Below are 15,922 nucleotides of genomic sequence, written 5' to 3'. Positions count from 1 at the left end.
GTCTTTTGTGTTAAATAAAAAAAAAAAAGATAAAACTTAAAAAAAACCTAAATGTTTTTCAGGAAATGGAAGGAAAATGGTAAGGGCGGGAACAAAATATTGGGAGAAAAATAGAATATTCAGTGAATATGCAAATTTGCAGGCTTTGACTAACTAGTGAATCACTAAAGCTAACAATAGGGTATTTGTGTGTTTTTACACCATGTCCCAATCAAAGTTTTTACGTTGTTAACCTTATAGCATAATTGCTTAAGCCATGTTTTTTCTGGTATCAAATCAATGCAAAAGTAACAATGTGCTTAAAATAGCTCGCTTAACAATGGTGACTGTTCAGAACAAGATCTAAAGTTTGTATTTCATTTACTATACAGAACTCAATTATAGTTCATTCATTATAGTTCATTCATGCACTGAAATCAAGAGGTGAGTCTTACTTGAACTGCACAGCCCAGAAGCAACAGCAGCAGTTTCTTCATCTCCTCCAGACCTCGCTCTAGAGAAGAAAACAAGCAAATATTCTATAAGTACACAGTAAAAAAAAGAAAACATGAGCTTAACCTAAAAATATTGAAGCAAACCATCACAACTAATATTCAGACCGTGATCAATTCATGTATAATTGACATACTTGGATAACAAAGCTCCTAATTCTCATGGGTCAGACATTGCTGGTGGCATAAGCCCTACTACTGACTGAGAAAAAAAAAACACTCGGAAAAGAAGCACTTTTAAATACTGCACTTTGTTTTAAACTCAACTATTTGTATATAAACAGTTGAAAAGTGACGTCAAACACTCTACTACTGTGTATTTCTTTTGTGACAATATCTATAGTGAGCAGAGACAGAATGAACTTCCAGACATCTGTCAGCATGCTGTACAGGCCTCAACTCATCAGTTGGATTTTAACCAGGTGTTGTGAATCTGTATGTGTGTGTCACAGTGAGTAAGTGCAAGACATCGTGTCTCCACTGCCGTTGTGGGTGTAGAGTCGCGCCGCGGTGATTTATGTGAGCATGCAACATTGACAATCAGACTTAAAAAGGTCATTAACCTCTGACTTAACCCTTTTGAACATGAGAATGAAGACAGGACCAGAAGAAGCAACACAGAGCTTACTTTGTAAAGCCTCACCAGAAAGGTCACAAATTAAGTAAGATTCTGTCAGGCCACTTTATTTGGTACGCTACCCGAAGGCAGGCTAGCCTTGAACCTAGATTGAACCTGCACCAAGGCTAGAAGATGGGGATTTATGTTTTTTTTTTGGTGGGTGTATCAAAGACGTGCTAATTTTGTTTGAAGGTTATCTGCTGGTGCAAGTGTACCTAATTTAATGTCCCGTGAGTGTTAAGTTGAAAATTGAAGCGCAGGGGGAATTTTGGAGGGCCCAGATGAGTTGATGGCTGACAAAAGTCAATTCGCGCACAGCTTAGCGGGAACTTCTATTAGCGCTGTCGCTTCGAGACGGGGAGCGGATTTAGCTCGGCAGCAAGGTAGGCGAAGATAAGCAGCCTGCTAGGACAAATAATGGATTGAGGGGGAGAGACAGAGAGAGAGCAAGGAGACACTGCAGGAGGGAGAGATGAAAGGAAGCGAGACAAAGCAAGCAACAAACAAGGATGCGTGGATGGATGGAATGTTGAAAAGCTGGAAGCATATGCATTCTCCATTTATCCATCATCCCTCCTTCCTTCCGTCTTATGAATCATCTGTCGTTCTTTCACGCCGCTTCCCTCCTTGTTCTGCTCCATCCTCAAGGACACTGAGTCACCCTGCATTTCAAAGTGTAGCTATTATGACAACTCGTGAGTTATCGCAATAAATGCATCCTCTGCCGGGATGAATACAGTCACTCAGGACTGCATGACTTGCATGTTTGCGGTACAACACGCATACACAGTCAGATGTTGCTTTGCCAGGAAGCGTTTTATGAGCCTCATTGCGGCGAAAGAAAGAGATACTACACGTGGAATCTTCGGAAGCAATTTGGCAACCAACATCTAGTAAAAGCGCTGTCCTTTAGATTTAGGAACAGAATGAGGGAAGTGGTTTCTCCTTGCAGAAGTGAAGCCTAAAGTGTGTGTGTGTGTGTGTGGGGGGGGGCACCCATAAAGATAATAAAAGCCTTTCAAGCCATGGTGAAAGTATGTGTGCCATTATTATGTGGATTTGACAATCTATGATAGCACAATCTAGCAAAGTCATCATATCAAATCATATGTCCCCTTTAAGTATCCAACTACATGCAAAAGTCCAGGCTCACTTTGGTCCAAGCTTCTGTGAGCTGTCATTCGGACAAGTGTATTTGTCATGCACATTGTCTTTTTTCCCCCACATTTGATACTTTTTTTTTTTTTTTTATTGCAAACATGATGGTCTTTCACAACTCCACAGTCGTCACTTCATAAGAAAAATCAATTTGGCGGTCCGTCCAAAACAAAACCAACATTGATAGTCAGTAAAAATGTGCGACGGATGACTTTTTTTTGACCGCACAAAAGAGGCTCTGTGCGTGCCTGTTGACATTTGCATGCAAGCACGCCCAACCAAACGACACGCACAAGTTGAGCGCAAGCTTCAACGGGTAGCCCAGTAAGTTCCCACTGTTGGGGAGGGCAATCCCCCAAAAGCATCTGCCCCCCCACCATCACCAACGAGAGCATAATAAAAGCCACATGTTCAGTGACTTTCATTTAGCAGCCAGCGGGCCAGATTTTGTGTGCTTCCAGTTGCTTGTTGACTGAGTGAAAAAAAGAGAGGAAAAAAAAGCAGGATTTGCCCTAAATCTTCATGCCCGCTTTGGTCCTCTTGCTCCAAGCAACCCCCTGCTAACTGTATGTTATTTTAAAATCTGTTTGCCAGATAAAGTTTTACTTAATAATTGCATGTGACACCAAAAACCTCCAACAAACGATATTACCTCTGGACTAAACCGTTGACTCGTACATCACAGTTAAGCGTAGCACTCATGAGACATCATAATTGTGAGACAGTTCTATGGGAAGCTATAAAATATGCTGCCATGGCGACAGAGGGAGATGCTTAAAAAAAAAGACTAAGACAATCTTCGTTCTTGGATTTACTATGGTAAAGAGAATATTATAATATGTGAAGAGACTGAGTGTAGTAAGAAAACATATGTGAGTGCTGAAAACAGCAACAAGTAAGCTAACATTAGCATGTATTTATTGGTAGAATTGATAATACATGAATGTCCAGCACTGCTACTCATTTATCCCTCAAGGTCAAAACCCAATATCAAGTAGCACATTTGGGCCACGACGGAGGTCAAATCGATCGCGTCAGTGTGAAATTTAAACATTTTAAGATCGGAGAGCTTTGAGACGTATCCAATGTCGCCTTTGGGTTCAGTGGGTCAAAGCTGCAAAAATGTTTTATTTTCTGCAGTCCAGACTCCTTTGTCATCATATATGAAACGCGAAGCAGGCAGCCTAATTACTGAACCACTGGGGGGGAAATAGCTGAAAAAAAGACATTTCAGAGTCTGAGGAAGAAAATCATTTGAAACATCAAAGCGTGGAGGGGGAAAAAAAAAATGCTGTTTTATCCGGGCATTGTAGCGATGCGATGAGAGGAGAAAGCTGCATAAAAATTGCTAGTGACCGATGGGTGAACTCGAAAATTCATCGCCCCTCTCCTTTTGTGGCTTGATCCGTGATGAAGTTGTGTTATATGTGGAAGGCTTACCGGTGAGAGGGTTCCGGCCCAGGACCAGCACATTGGGTAGAGGCATCATCACCAGCTGCTGAAGCGTATCCTGTGATGGACAAAAATCCATGGTCAACGATATATAATTTTGCTGACTTTATCAGAAATGTGTGCTGCGTTAATAATGTGTGAAATTCATATGGGTTAAATTGTGGGTATGGATTTTCTGCCATTCACATGTCAGTCAAGTCAACTCAAAGGAAAGCAATTAGATGACGCACACAGACAATTACCACACTGTCTGGTTGACCGTCACATCCTCCTAAACCAAATACATGAGTCACAACCTTCCTTTTGTTCATTAAAGTCAGTGGAAGGAAGGTTAATCCCGGGTCAGGACAATTCAAACAGGAAATAGGTGCGAACATGCGACAAGGAGTAGGGGGGGTACTTCCTTCCAGATCGACACGCGAACCGCAAACATGGGGGGGAAGAAACTCAAAAACGAATATTCACCTTACTCATGCGCTTTTCGACTTTTTCAGGTAGATGGTCGGCTAATTTGAATATTTCAAGTCAGAAAGCAATTTGAGTTCCACCTCCTGTTGTAACCATCTGCTATATACATATTGCATTACCTCACGACGCAGGGGCACACATCTGTGAGGGATGAATGTTTCTAAGGTAAAGTTGAGTTGTTTTAAATAGACATGGTTTTACTTGTTTTATGTTTAGTTTGACCAACAGCACTCAGATCATTGCTTTTACTCAAAAGTCAAAGCAGGAAAATACTTATACAAAAGAAAATACTGTGTGTTAAAAATAATAGTGAAAATTACAAATGTTGTCTTCATTTTTTTTTTTTTAGTCCAATAATGTCAAAATAATGCTTGGAGCAAAGTGACTGATATTGGTGTTGCTACGAAACACCAAAGTGTAACTTTGTTCAACAGGTTTTCATACAATAGGTTATTAAATGACCATAAAAAACAATATAACTTCGAGCTGACATTCATTTTCAGTAAAAAGGGAAAATACTGCCATTTTTTTTTTACATTCAAACGCCATTTATTAACTTTGTTGAAATGTTTATCAAACAACATTTCAGATTTGCATAATGTTGTCGTTTCTTTTATACAAATTTACAGCTTTACTGTATTTTTTTTTAATAAAACATAACTGATATTTAAATTTAAAAAACTTCCCTGAAGTTAACAGTTTTAAATTGATTTATTATCATTCATCAGATATTGATATTCTTCAAAATGCTGAATATTGGTGCCAATAAACTCTCATAATTGTTTTTTTTCCCACTGAAATGTCATAAACCTGAAATCGTTTCCAGATGACATAGCAGTTGGTCACCTTTCAAGCGCGTTTTGTTTGGACAACCAATACACTCCATGTATCCTTCCTGCCATTGAAATTGCATTGACGAGATTTGCAACCACACAGACAAGCACACGCTTGACTCTGTTAGTGTCTAAAACATTTCCTGGCTTTAGGATTTGACACTGGGACAGAAATAAAACAAAAATAACAAAAAAAGAGTCGATTGCATAAGAGAAGTGGAACTCTGTGCCCCACTTACATTCAAGCGACAGATGGACGATGACAATCTGGCATGAGAATGGAGCGCTACGGCACCCTTTTTAGCATCTTGGCAACCTTTGAATTGTTGTATGGCTAGAACTGAACTCTATGACCATGGAGTTGATAACATGGATAATGAGGGGGAAAAAAAATCTATAAAATCCACATATGTAATAATCACATGGCCTGTCTTATGTTTGTGATGAAATGCCGCTTTGCAACAACTCTAACAAGAACACAATAAAAATACAGGGAGCCACAGAAAGCAAAATTGATGAGGAATCAGTTATAGTTAATACAATAGCTCACAATTTTGAAATTCTAAATATGTGTATGTAGAGAAAGCAAACAACTGTGGTTACGTCATATTCTTAAAGGTCGACGAATCAAGAATGATGCAATAAATAAAACTTTAAGCTGAATAAGCCTTGTAAAAGGCAAAAATGAATCTGCACTTAAACTCACTGTCATGGCTAACCAGTTCCTTGTGCACTGAAGCAGTGCAACTATGCAATTGTAACACAACAGACTTACTCAAAGCTATTTAACCTAATTTTTCTCACTATTATCTCAACAATGACTTTCAATTTTTGCGACCCGATGCCACCTGACTCCCGCTTTTTTCGACATATTAAAAATTGCTCATGCAATGTAGAATTTGTACGTGAACAAATTTCAATATTAACAATTTCAAATATTTAACTTATAATTGTCTTTAAATAACCTTCACCAGTGGGAACTATGACTGCCTTTCACACGCCACCTGCACCAACGTTGTCTTGAAAAGTGCTGAGTCAGAGTTGAGAGGAGAAAGCTGCGAATGGCCGTCCCATGCCTGTTTGGGTCAACAGTCGCAGCTGTTTACTTCAATGGCAACATGCGTTTGTAATGAAAGTGGCACATTTTAGCCTGCCGAAGCCTGCAAGCCTCAAAAATGGGAGTTGAAGACACATATAAATCTGTCGTGGTGTCAAACCTTTGGTTTCACGGGGATAACATTGTGATCTTTGGATCAGATGCTTTCTGCTAAATGTCAGGATGTCACAAGACTTAATGCCAAAGCATTAAATCAGACTGAATCCTTAACACATTCTGTTTTCCACATGAATTTTGTTCCTGCCCAATCAGAGAGCACACTTAAGTTTTGTTTCTACAAAGCAGCAACATAACTGGTAGATACACAAAGTGCATTTTCTTTTTCAAACGGATACTTAAGGAAGACAATAAACGTCCGAGGAGGTTGAGTTGTATTGACGAAATGTCTACCGAATCTCCTGATGCAGCACCTTCCCAAATTGTCCGGTGCACTTGCAACGTGAAAGGCAGGAAGGAATAAAGCGCTTTGAGGATTACCAGCGGGCTAATACGACAGCTAAAACACAGCTGCCTAATATTCCTCTCAGATTATCCGGGGCGCGGGTTTAGCGGCTCTCATGCATAAAACATGGACACTGCGGGAGGAAGAAAGAGAAAGAGAAGCGAGGGTGTCATGGCGATGCGCTGCTAATACCAAAAAGGCAAGCACGTGTGCCCATGCCTTCCTTCCTTCCCGCCGCAATGTCACTTCTTTTACATGGGTTCTGTTTGGACTCATTTTTACGAGTTCATTCACAAAGAAAAAATGCTTTGGGAAATGCGGCCATAGTCTTGTTATCACAATGTATCAGATCATTGGGAGATGGTGGAACATTCCATAACAAATATTGAACAATTAATTGCATTTTAACAATATTTTATTGTTTTAAGATGGGTGGATTTTAAGCCTGCAGTTATCGAGTATTTTTGGTGTTTGGATAACGAAACGCTTGCGTGGGGTCGTTGTTCATCTTGTTGGTCCTCGACACTGTGGCCTTGGATTTCTGGTGGAAAAATATACAAAACGATGTTCGCTCAATCACAGTCCTCATTTAAGGCTGTGTTATATGGTACAACTATTGAGTCGTGTTGAAATAGAGCTGCAGGTATCAAGAATTTTTGGTGACTATCACTCCATCCATTAATTCAGTAATTTAGACAATTTAGTATGTCCAATACACTGTGGAGTACGGGAGGAAGCTGGAATGCCAAAGAACACATGCAGGCTTGGGGAGAACATGCAAACTCCACTCAGGAAGGCCAGATGGATTTGAACTCGGGTCTTTGAACTGTGAGGCAGAAGTGCTCAATACTGTTACGCCAAGCTGCTCTTTTTTGGTGTGCACACACACACACACACACACATATAGATACATACATACAAACACACAGCAGAAAATGTAAGTATTTGGATGAAAATACAAACGCTTTTTGCTTGGTGAAAAACAATTAAATTAAACAAATTTCCAAGCTAATACATTTTGATGATCATCATTTTTTTAACTGAAATTTAAACTTTAGCAGCAATATTAGACTTTAGAGTAGATAAATCTCATAAATCTTCCATTATTTCCTCCTCTCAATTTTGTCTTCTGCCCATCAGTTGCTCTGAGATACATCAAGAAGACTGCTGTATATAGGGGAGAACACTTGCTACATGTTTTAAGATCGCTACAAAATGGCACACACACTATATAGGGCACCATATAGTGGAAATGAAGTGGCGATGTCTATTAAACACATGGGAGGGACCAAACAGGGGGGAGAATGAAGAGGAGGGGGGAGGATGAAGTCTTGATTCCATCACTACCCACTCAAAGCACGACCCCCCTACTTTCACTCGCTTCCACACTACTACCCCCCCGGACTATATATTTCCCCATTATTGATTCCAGCATGGAATCGCAGCCCGTCCACTGTGGCTCATCTTCCATCCCACAGAGACGTTTAGACACATTGATGGAAAGGCGTGTTGGTTCAAGGGGGACGTGTCACAACACAATATCGCTGACTGGCTCACTTGATTTGCGGTTGCAGTAATAGGTAATGATAAATAACATTGCCTGCCAATCAAATATATTGTCAGGCAACAGCTTTTAAGGGGAAAGCTATTTATGTGAGGGGATGCTTTTTTTTGTCTCTGGAGACAAAAAACACACATCCACATAGAGTAGTAGACGGGGATTGCTCTGCAGTGGTGCGCGTGGTCTCAAAGTGTATAGTATGAGCTTTTCAAAAAAATGAACTGTTGAACTGGTTTATTTAACAATAATTTTTCCATCAATTTGATTCTCAAAGGCTGTACAACATTTAAAAGCAGGGTAAATATTCATAACCTCCAAAAATATTACAATGCTGTTTTTGATTGGAGATCGGAGTCAATTCAAACTTTGGGATTCATCCATATTGGCACTTCAACCAATTTTTATGAATGGGTCCTTGAAACTTTTTCTTATGTCCTACCACCATATTCAATTTCTTTTCGCAATTTTTTTTATTGTTAACTTTGGTGTCAAGGGACTAGCTTTTCGGCATTGTATCTGGGATGATGTCTGAAATAAATACAAATTCTGTGTTTTCCAATAGAACGTGCATGTGCAGCACTTTTGAATGTGTGTCAGCGGACAGGTTCCTCACTGTTTTCATCTCACAGGGAGCCCTGTCTGCATAACACACAAATCGAGACCCCTATCCTCCCACCTTTCCGCCCACTTCCGCTAACGGCGTACAGCTTTAACAGGGGGGCAAATTGTGCCGCTCCTCGTGTGTGTCCGTGTGTGTGCCTGAACCCTTAAAACCATGAATCACACCCATTCTGCAGCCCTACGGAGCTACGTTGCCATAGAAACGGTGAGAAGACGGGGAGTCTAAGCTCCGCATGCTCTAATACATACAGTACAATACAATAGGTGCAAACACACACACGCACACATCTCTCTGGGGTACTTCTCTGTGCAAACTCCATCATCACTACCAACAAAGGGAAGAAAGGCACTTCCTCTTTTTGTCCAAACATACTTCCGCGGAGAACCTTCTTGACACCTGATCTAACAATCACTACACAAAAAGCAGTGTTGCTGTTGGACGTACAACAAAGAAACAAGATGGGGGAGGGACATAATACAGAAAAAGTACTTTTTAATGGCTTGTGTACAAACACTTTGGTCTCTGGGGTGCTTGCCCACCCAGCATGTGAAAAATTTAACATCAGAAGTACATTTTTTAATTAGCTGCCTATTTTTTTTTTAAATGTGTCAGAGAACAAATTGTTCAGAGTTAGGCAAAAATAATAATGCAATTTGACTAGACTGCTGATAAATATATACTGTAATGTCAAAGTTGAAATCTTAGCAGAGATGCTTTGAGTTAGTGTTAGTTTCTGAGAAGCAGCACATACTTGATTGCTCTGTGAAAGTTCCGATATAGTGCCACCGACAGTGAAAATTCTTAATGCATTTCGATAGGTCACAATTATATGCAGGTTTTAATTATTCTCAGGTCATTCTCCATCAATTGTAGGGGTCAACAGAAAATATTTTGTTAGAAAAAAAGAATACTCCTTTTTAGGTTTACAAAACACATTGAATTACATAATTAATGAAGTTATAAGTACATTGATTTTTGTCATAGGTGTTCATGTTACTAATTTTAAACAAACTGTGACTTTAGGTTGTGTGGAAAATAGTGAAATCCAGGTCAATTCTTTGCATTGCAGACCTAATTATTGCTTGTAAAAATTAAGATTTGCTCAGTTTTGAATGACAGATATGCAGTATGAACTTAACAAATTTAATGGTATGGATTTATATGTAATAATGACACTGGTGTTACTGTTATACAAATGCAGAAAATGGTAAAAAGCTAAAATAATTGACAAATATCAGCAATTTGGCACATTATTTCTAGTGGATGCTTGAAGGGCCTTCATTTTGGCAAAGTTTTGTCATAAACATATGAGAACAGTTTTAAACCATGAATGAATGCATTTTATGTCTCCTGGAGAGGAATATCAATAAAGGAGTCCTTATCTACATCGACTCCTTGTTATTTTTAGGTGACTAATGAACAAAGTCAACAGTTGTGGTGGGTGTGTCCACTAAAAACAACAGCAGATGGGGGTCCCAAGTGATCCAGATGGATCAGAGTTGATGCTCTCGGTAAGGAGGAGGTGAAAATGAGCCGTTAGGTGCATACTTCTTTTGTTCTTGTTGATACTGTATCAGCTAAAGGAGCTTTTTATTACATTCTCCGTCTACACCCCTCAAGGCTGAACAAGCTGCTGCTCACCAAGGTGGAGGGGGTAGGTGGACTGGGGAAATCCTGATACTGTTCGCCCACTCGACTGGGCTCTCAACAAATCTCTGTTATGTACTTCAGCAAATTGTACTGTATTTATGTAAATCTAGTCATATCACGATACAATTGGCTACCGGCAAAAAGCAGAAGAAAATTGGTGGTCCATCACTGAGCAAATTTCTGTTTTATTAAAATGATGGAACCACATTTGTAGTGCTATCACTTGGTGAGTTTTGTTCAGCAAGAAGCTAAATCATGTAATAACGCATATCCATATAAAACTTAAAGGCCCACAACATTTTGCAAAAGAGTCACTATTATAAAAGTTTAGAATTAAGTTGTTTCATGTTCCAATTAATTTGCTTCTAATTTGGAAAGGAAAGCATACTCTTCTTGGCGGGGGGGGGGGTCAAGTTCGATTTGGTGACAGAAACAGGCAGAAACCTTGTTAAAATCTCACATACCCCCCTGAAGTAACTTCATTTATCTCCATTTGAAAACCACTGAACTAAATAACAGAGCGTGACATGAGCATGTGTTTTTACGCTGCTGTGCAAAATCTTTGCAACCTTGACTTTCCACATCATAAACCAAGGGTCTTTGTAGTGTGGTCCTCACAGCTTTCTCAGTCGGATCCACCCTCCTTGGAACAATTTACATGCTTTCCGCAAATGTCGATCCAGCGTCCGAGGCGCCGCGGCATTTGCCGCATCATCAATGGCAACCTTGGTGAGGAGCATGTGAGCGTGCACGACGACACGCACATTTGCCCTGCGGCAGGCAAGCACATGCCCTAATAAACCGATTTACTCGTGACGAGCCGAGAGAAGCCAGTCGGCGTGGGGGAATTCCAAGCTTGATTGGAATATGTATACACGTTGTGACCGGGTTCATATAAAAATAACTACTGGCGACTAAAAGCAGCAATAAGAAGGCAGTAATTTATTCACAACCAGCGCTAAAGTACAGTGCATGAAGGGAATGTGAGGGAGCTTTTTTCTCTCCCCTCTGAACATGAACAGAGCAGCTTTGTGAAGTCAGTAAGCTACAGCAGACCTTGTTATTGCATGCATCAGCTAGCACTTAAGTCGCTACACACACCTGCAGGGAAAAACTTTTGGTAGGAAAAATATTGGAGAAATGTTGTGCTTCAGTCAGAAGTAACAGTATAGGAGCGATACATATTCTGCTATATTAGTTGTAGCGGCTCGGTTGCAGTTTGCACTAATGTTGCCTACTGAGTTAACCCCTTTGTTGCCATTAACGGTTTTAGACGTTAAAGAATCATTTTGACTGAGCTGGCAGGAATGAGTTGAAAGCTACTTTAAAGGTCAGGGAGTAAAGATTGAAAGATTTTTCTTGAGACCCCAAAAACATCTACAAAAGCATACTCGAACTGCTATAATGTCAGTGAATAAACAGTAGGTATACAGCAACGTACTGACTAAATACATTTCAGATTCTGTCATCTGTGGTTTGAATCCCGCGTGCTCACGTTTTTGGGTTTTTCCAGAGCCGTGTTGTGAATAGGGATTTTATGACTGTTTCACAGTGTATTAGCAACTTAGCACCCTCTGTTGGTGAAATTTTGAGGCTTCTTGTCAGATGACGCGTATAAATTTCCTCCTCCTCGAATTAAAAACCGGTTTTCCGGTGAGTATTGCGCAAATTGCGCAGTATCTCTATGGTGTGGCCTGCTTATAATGTTACTTCCGGTAGCCCTAGGGGTAGCTAGATTAACGACAACTACTCAAACTTGGGTAGGTTTAGAAACACCTGGAATACATATACGTTTTTTACTAACCAGTTTTTAATCGACTTGTGGTTCACAAATCCTAGAAGCGGCATAAGCATATTAACAATGAACATATGAATTTTAAAAGATGCCTTGAAATCTTTGCACTCTGACATTTAAATCAAAATAGTAATATAATATATACACTTTATATCAAAGTCAAAAATCCCTTTTAACTAAGCTGGTGGTGAATGAGTTAATGCATGCGTCGTGCAACTGGAACTTGTAGTTCCTCGTTTCACTGTTAGACCGTTTCAAGTTCCCTTCTCAGAAAAAAAAACGCTTCACAAAACCTAGTCAGTACTCATTCAATCAGATAATTTCCCAAACCTTTCAAAAAGTGTGACTCCTTGTCACACTAAATCCCAAAGCTTACTCCCAAACTAATCATAAAACAATAAATATGTACAAAGAAACTTAACACAACCGCCAGAAGTACCACACAAGAATACTCAAGGGTACAACAATATATATTCACAAAAAAATTACAATCAGTTTTGTGTTCAGTCATCATTAAATTCTTGCCACCATTATTTTTTCCATGCTGACCTTCAAACCATTGATATTGCGCCCCAAAGCGAAAGGGTTGGCCATAAGAATAAAGGCCATTTTATTTTCCAAAAGCTACATCGACAAGGTTTCGAGACAATGCGAGTTAAAACACAAAATTTAAACCACTGATCCAAACAAACTTGTAACACAGCAAGATGGTATGTAACTCAAGGACCCAGATTTGAGGAAATAAGAGGAAGGGATGTTTGAGAGAAACCACAAAAAAGCAGACAAGAATGTAGCTCAGCTGGCCAGAGCTGAATAATCGCACGCCCCCGGAGAAAGCCAAAACCGAGGCCGCTAAATTAAAAATGTGGCCCAGCGTATATTTGGCCCCGGCGCTGAAAAGAGATGAAACCTTTGCTCTGTAGCTCAAACACGACTATGTAAGGTTACAAGGCAGTGGAAATGCACTTTCCTCGTAATATGACCACATTTAGTTGAATATGATCTGTTCACCATTCCCCTTAAATCAAAGTGTGAAGCCCGTCTAGACGTCGAAGCCCTCCTACGCAAGCTGCTGTAATAAAAGCTACAACATTTGAAACCGCACATCCTCTAATGTCATATTATAATTTTGTAACTTGTGTGTTTGATGATAGAAACGTAAAACCAATTAGGAACAGTACTGCATAAAAAGTGACCTAAATGAGAGAATTTAAGACAAAAAAAAAGACACCTGTCTTTTAAAATCTGAAATATTTGGATTTCTGAAGCATATTGTCCCAGCATCCCGGTAAATTGACTAAGGCATAAACATGCAGTAGGGTAGGTTGTTTTTTATAAGAGCGAAGGGGCAGAGCAGAGGCATGCAGGAAATGGGGGAGGGTTGGGACAAAGACCGTCTTGGGAAGGTCCACAAGTGTCTGCCTTGGTTCCAAAGGAGTTAATGAATTAGATTTTTTTTTTCCCTGACACCAGAAGAAACACTAATTCAATCAGGCCTTTAATCGAAAGAGCACGCGTTTTGCCTACGTGTGCATTACTGGACATTTGCTTTCAATGACGAAGCGCTCGTCATGAAAGATCAACATGTAAATTGAAAAACAAGATCAAGAAGTGGAGAAGGCTTGTGGAGTGGGCTCAAAATGCTGAGCTGTACAGTAAACTGCAAACCTGTAAAGCCCATTAAGAGTGGAGAGCAGAAGGGGTCCGTCTGCTGCCGTGCGGCTTGGGAAATGGGAAAAACCAGTAAGGGACCAAAATCACCACAGGAAAACAGAACTTAGCTTATTCAATCTAATAACCACAAATGTTAAAAAACTATGTATGAAGGCAATTGAATCTATGTGGTTCTGAATGGACTTAATGTCCCTAACATATACCATTAGTAAAACGGATATTTGAGGAGTTGTATCCAAGTAAGACGGGTGCCATTATTTACCACACATGAATGCATACTATAACCTTGTATTGTGTAAAAAAAACACAAAATACATAGTGCAACATAACTTAATCAGAAATCTGTTAAATATGACACCCATTCAACTACTAGTAACACAAACATACGACAAGAATTCATGTCCTTATAACTTCATTGATTGCACCAGGCAATGCATTCTGTGAACAGAAAAATATTTATTTTTTAAAAACACTACATTTACTAATGAGCCTAGCTATTCACGCAGGGAATAGATACCAGGCTGGCCCGTGAATAGTGAAAATCCACATATAATTGGCACCTATTAAAATGCATTGCGAGGGGTTAAATTATCTTTTATTCATCATACTTTTTGAAAATTACTCAGGTCGATTAATATTTCATCTGTATTTTTTTTCTGCCAAAAATTGGCATCAGTTTAAAAAAAGAAGAAAAAAAGGCAGCACATCCTTACTTATGCTTCCCTTTTTTACATTTTAAAATAGTCTGACAAGTTACATCAGACTTCAAAGCACATTGTGAATGAAAGTTTTGAAATGGACAACTGTTTAGGGCATAAACATAAGGAGCTCAAACGACATTGGGGATAAATAAGTAGAAAAAAAATGGGATGGAGAGTGATGCAAGGGTATTTTTAATTATTCTTATTTTTATTAACAGGTACGATAAAGTGAAGTTCAAACACACCAAAATCACCAAACTGTGCCAACAACTTAAATTGAAGCAACTCATTTTTTGCTACCAACCCCCATTCCTGGTTCATGAAGTGTTCCTCACACTATTTTCCCTTGGGATCAATGTAAGCATACCATGAAGAGCCAAACGACCGCGTGGTGGCAAAAGGGTCATCAGCTGCTTTCGCGTGGACACCGCCATCTCACGCATGGCCGAATTCCATCTGAAAGGGACAGTCCTTCCGGCTCTACTATTATGCCAATTTCGTATAAAGACCGTGTACATAGTATGAATGCGGCTATTAAGGCTCTGAAGTGTATATTGGGTTTGGCGGGATTTGAACCTGCTGGTGGCCCCTGTGAAGCTGAGCTTGCAGACGCAAGTAAGTGGCGGCATGGTTAAAAGCCAGCGATCCGTGAGATGAGCAGAGAGGATTAAACCAAGCGGCGCAGACGGACAAGGCTCGTTGTTTGCTTGCATTGTCCCTCATCAAGCAACAAGCACTCAATGAGATTAACCAAGCAAAGGCGTTAAAAGAAATAATCTTCAGCCTTCTTTGAGCACCTCGCTGCCAAAGAAAATTGATCAATAGCTTTTCGATTGATAGTGAAACAAACTGACTAAGGGCAAAGGCATCTCTTTAACTTAACCATTAGCAGAGGCTGAGTCAACCAGTGGATCATTTTCCTGGGGAGTTACTGTGTGTTGACTTTAACTAAGCAGATCTGGCAGTGTGACAAGAGCTTTGGGACTGACAAATAGAAATGTGTTGCCGGTCAAATGGACCCTTTTTTTTTTTTTTTTTTTTTTACAATTACAAAGCCAACAACTATTAGCTAAAACTGATATCAATTTCTTTTATGGCATTCGGATGGAAGTACTTGAGGCACACAACAAGTTATTTGGGTCAATTTGACAGGTTTTGATTATGAGTAAAATAATATTGAATAAAAAAAAAATGGTTACTGAGAGCTACACGATATGGCTTGAAAAATTTTCAGGAAACACAAATAAAAAAAAACAGATATGTTCTGGGTCAATTGGAGTCATTTTAACGTAAATGGCAAAAAAAAAACGCCTTTTACTAGATGAGTAAATGACCTTTC

The 15,922-nt window shown here is 39.6% G+C and overlaps 1 protein-coding gene across 6 annotated transcripts in view; it reads right to left on the bottom strand.

Annotated features, from left to right (window-relative positions):
- The window catches only part of ccdc88ab (coiled-coil and HOOK domain protein 88ab), a 52,454-nt gene that overhangs the window by 26,673 nt on the left and 9,859 nt on the right, over positions 1-15,922 (bottom strand). For all 6 annotated transcript variants that reach the window (XM_088421092.1, XM_088421094.1, XM_088421093.1 and 3 more), the window contains exons 4-5: positions 3,709-3,778; positions 435-493 (exon numbers count right to left, since the gene is read on the bottom strand). In XM_088421092.1, the coding sequence (XP_088277218.1) occupies positions 435-493; positions 3,709-3,778 (129 nt within the window). The remainder of the gene's footprint in view (positions 1-434; positions 494-3,708; positions 3,779-15,922) is intronic.

The sequence above is a fragment of the Hippichthys cyanospilos genome, chromosome 8 (assembly GCF_059441005.1).
Source record: "Hippichthys cyanospilos isolate Australia breed blue-spotted pipefish chromosome 8, RoL_Hcya_1.0, whole genome shotgun sequence".
Classification (NCBI taxonomy): Eukaryota; Metazoa; Chordata; class Actinopteri; order Syngnathiformes; family Syngnathidae; genus Hippichthys; species Hippichthys cyanospilos.
The sequence above is the reverse complement of the archived record's forward strand: the minus strand, read 5'-3'. Positions and strand labels throughout refer to the sequence as shown.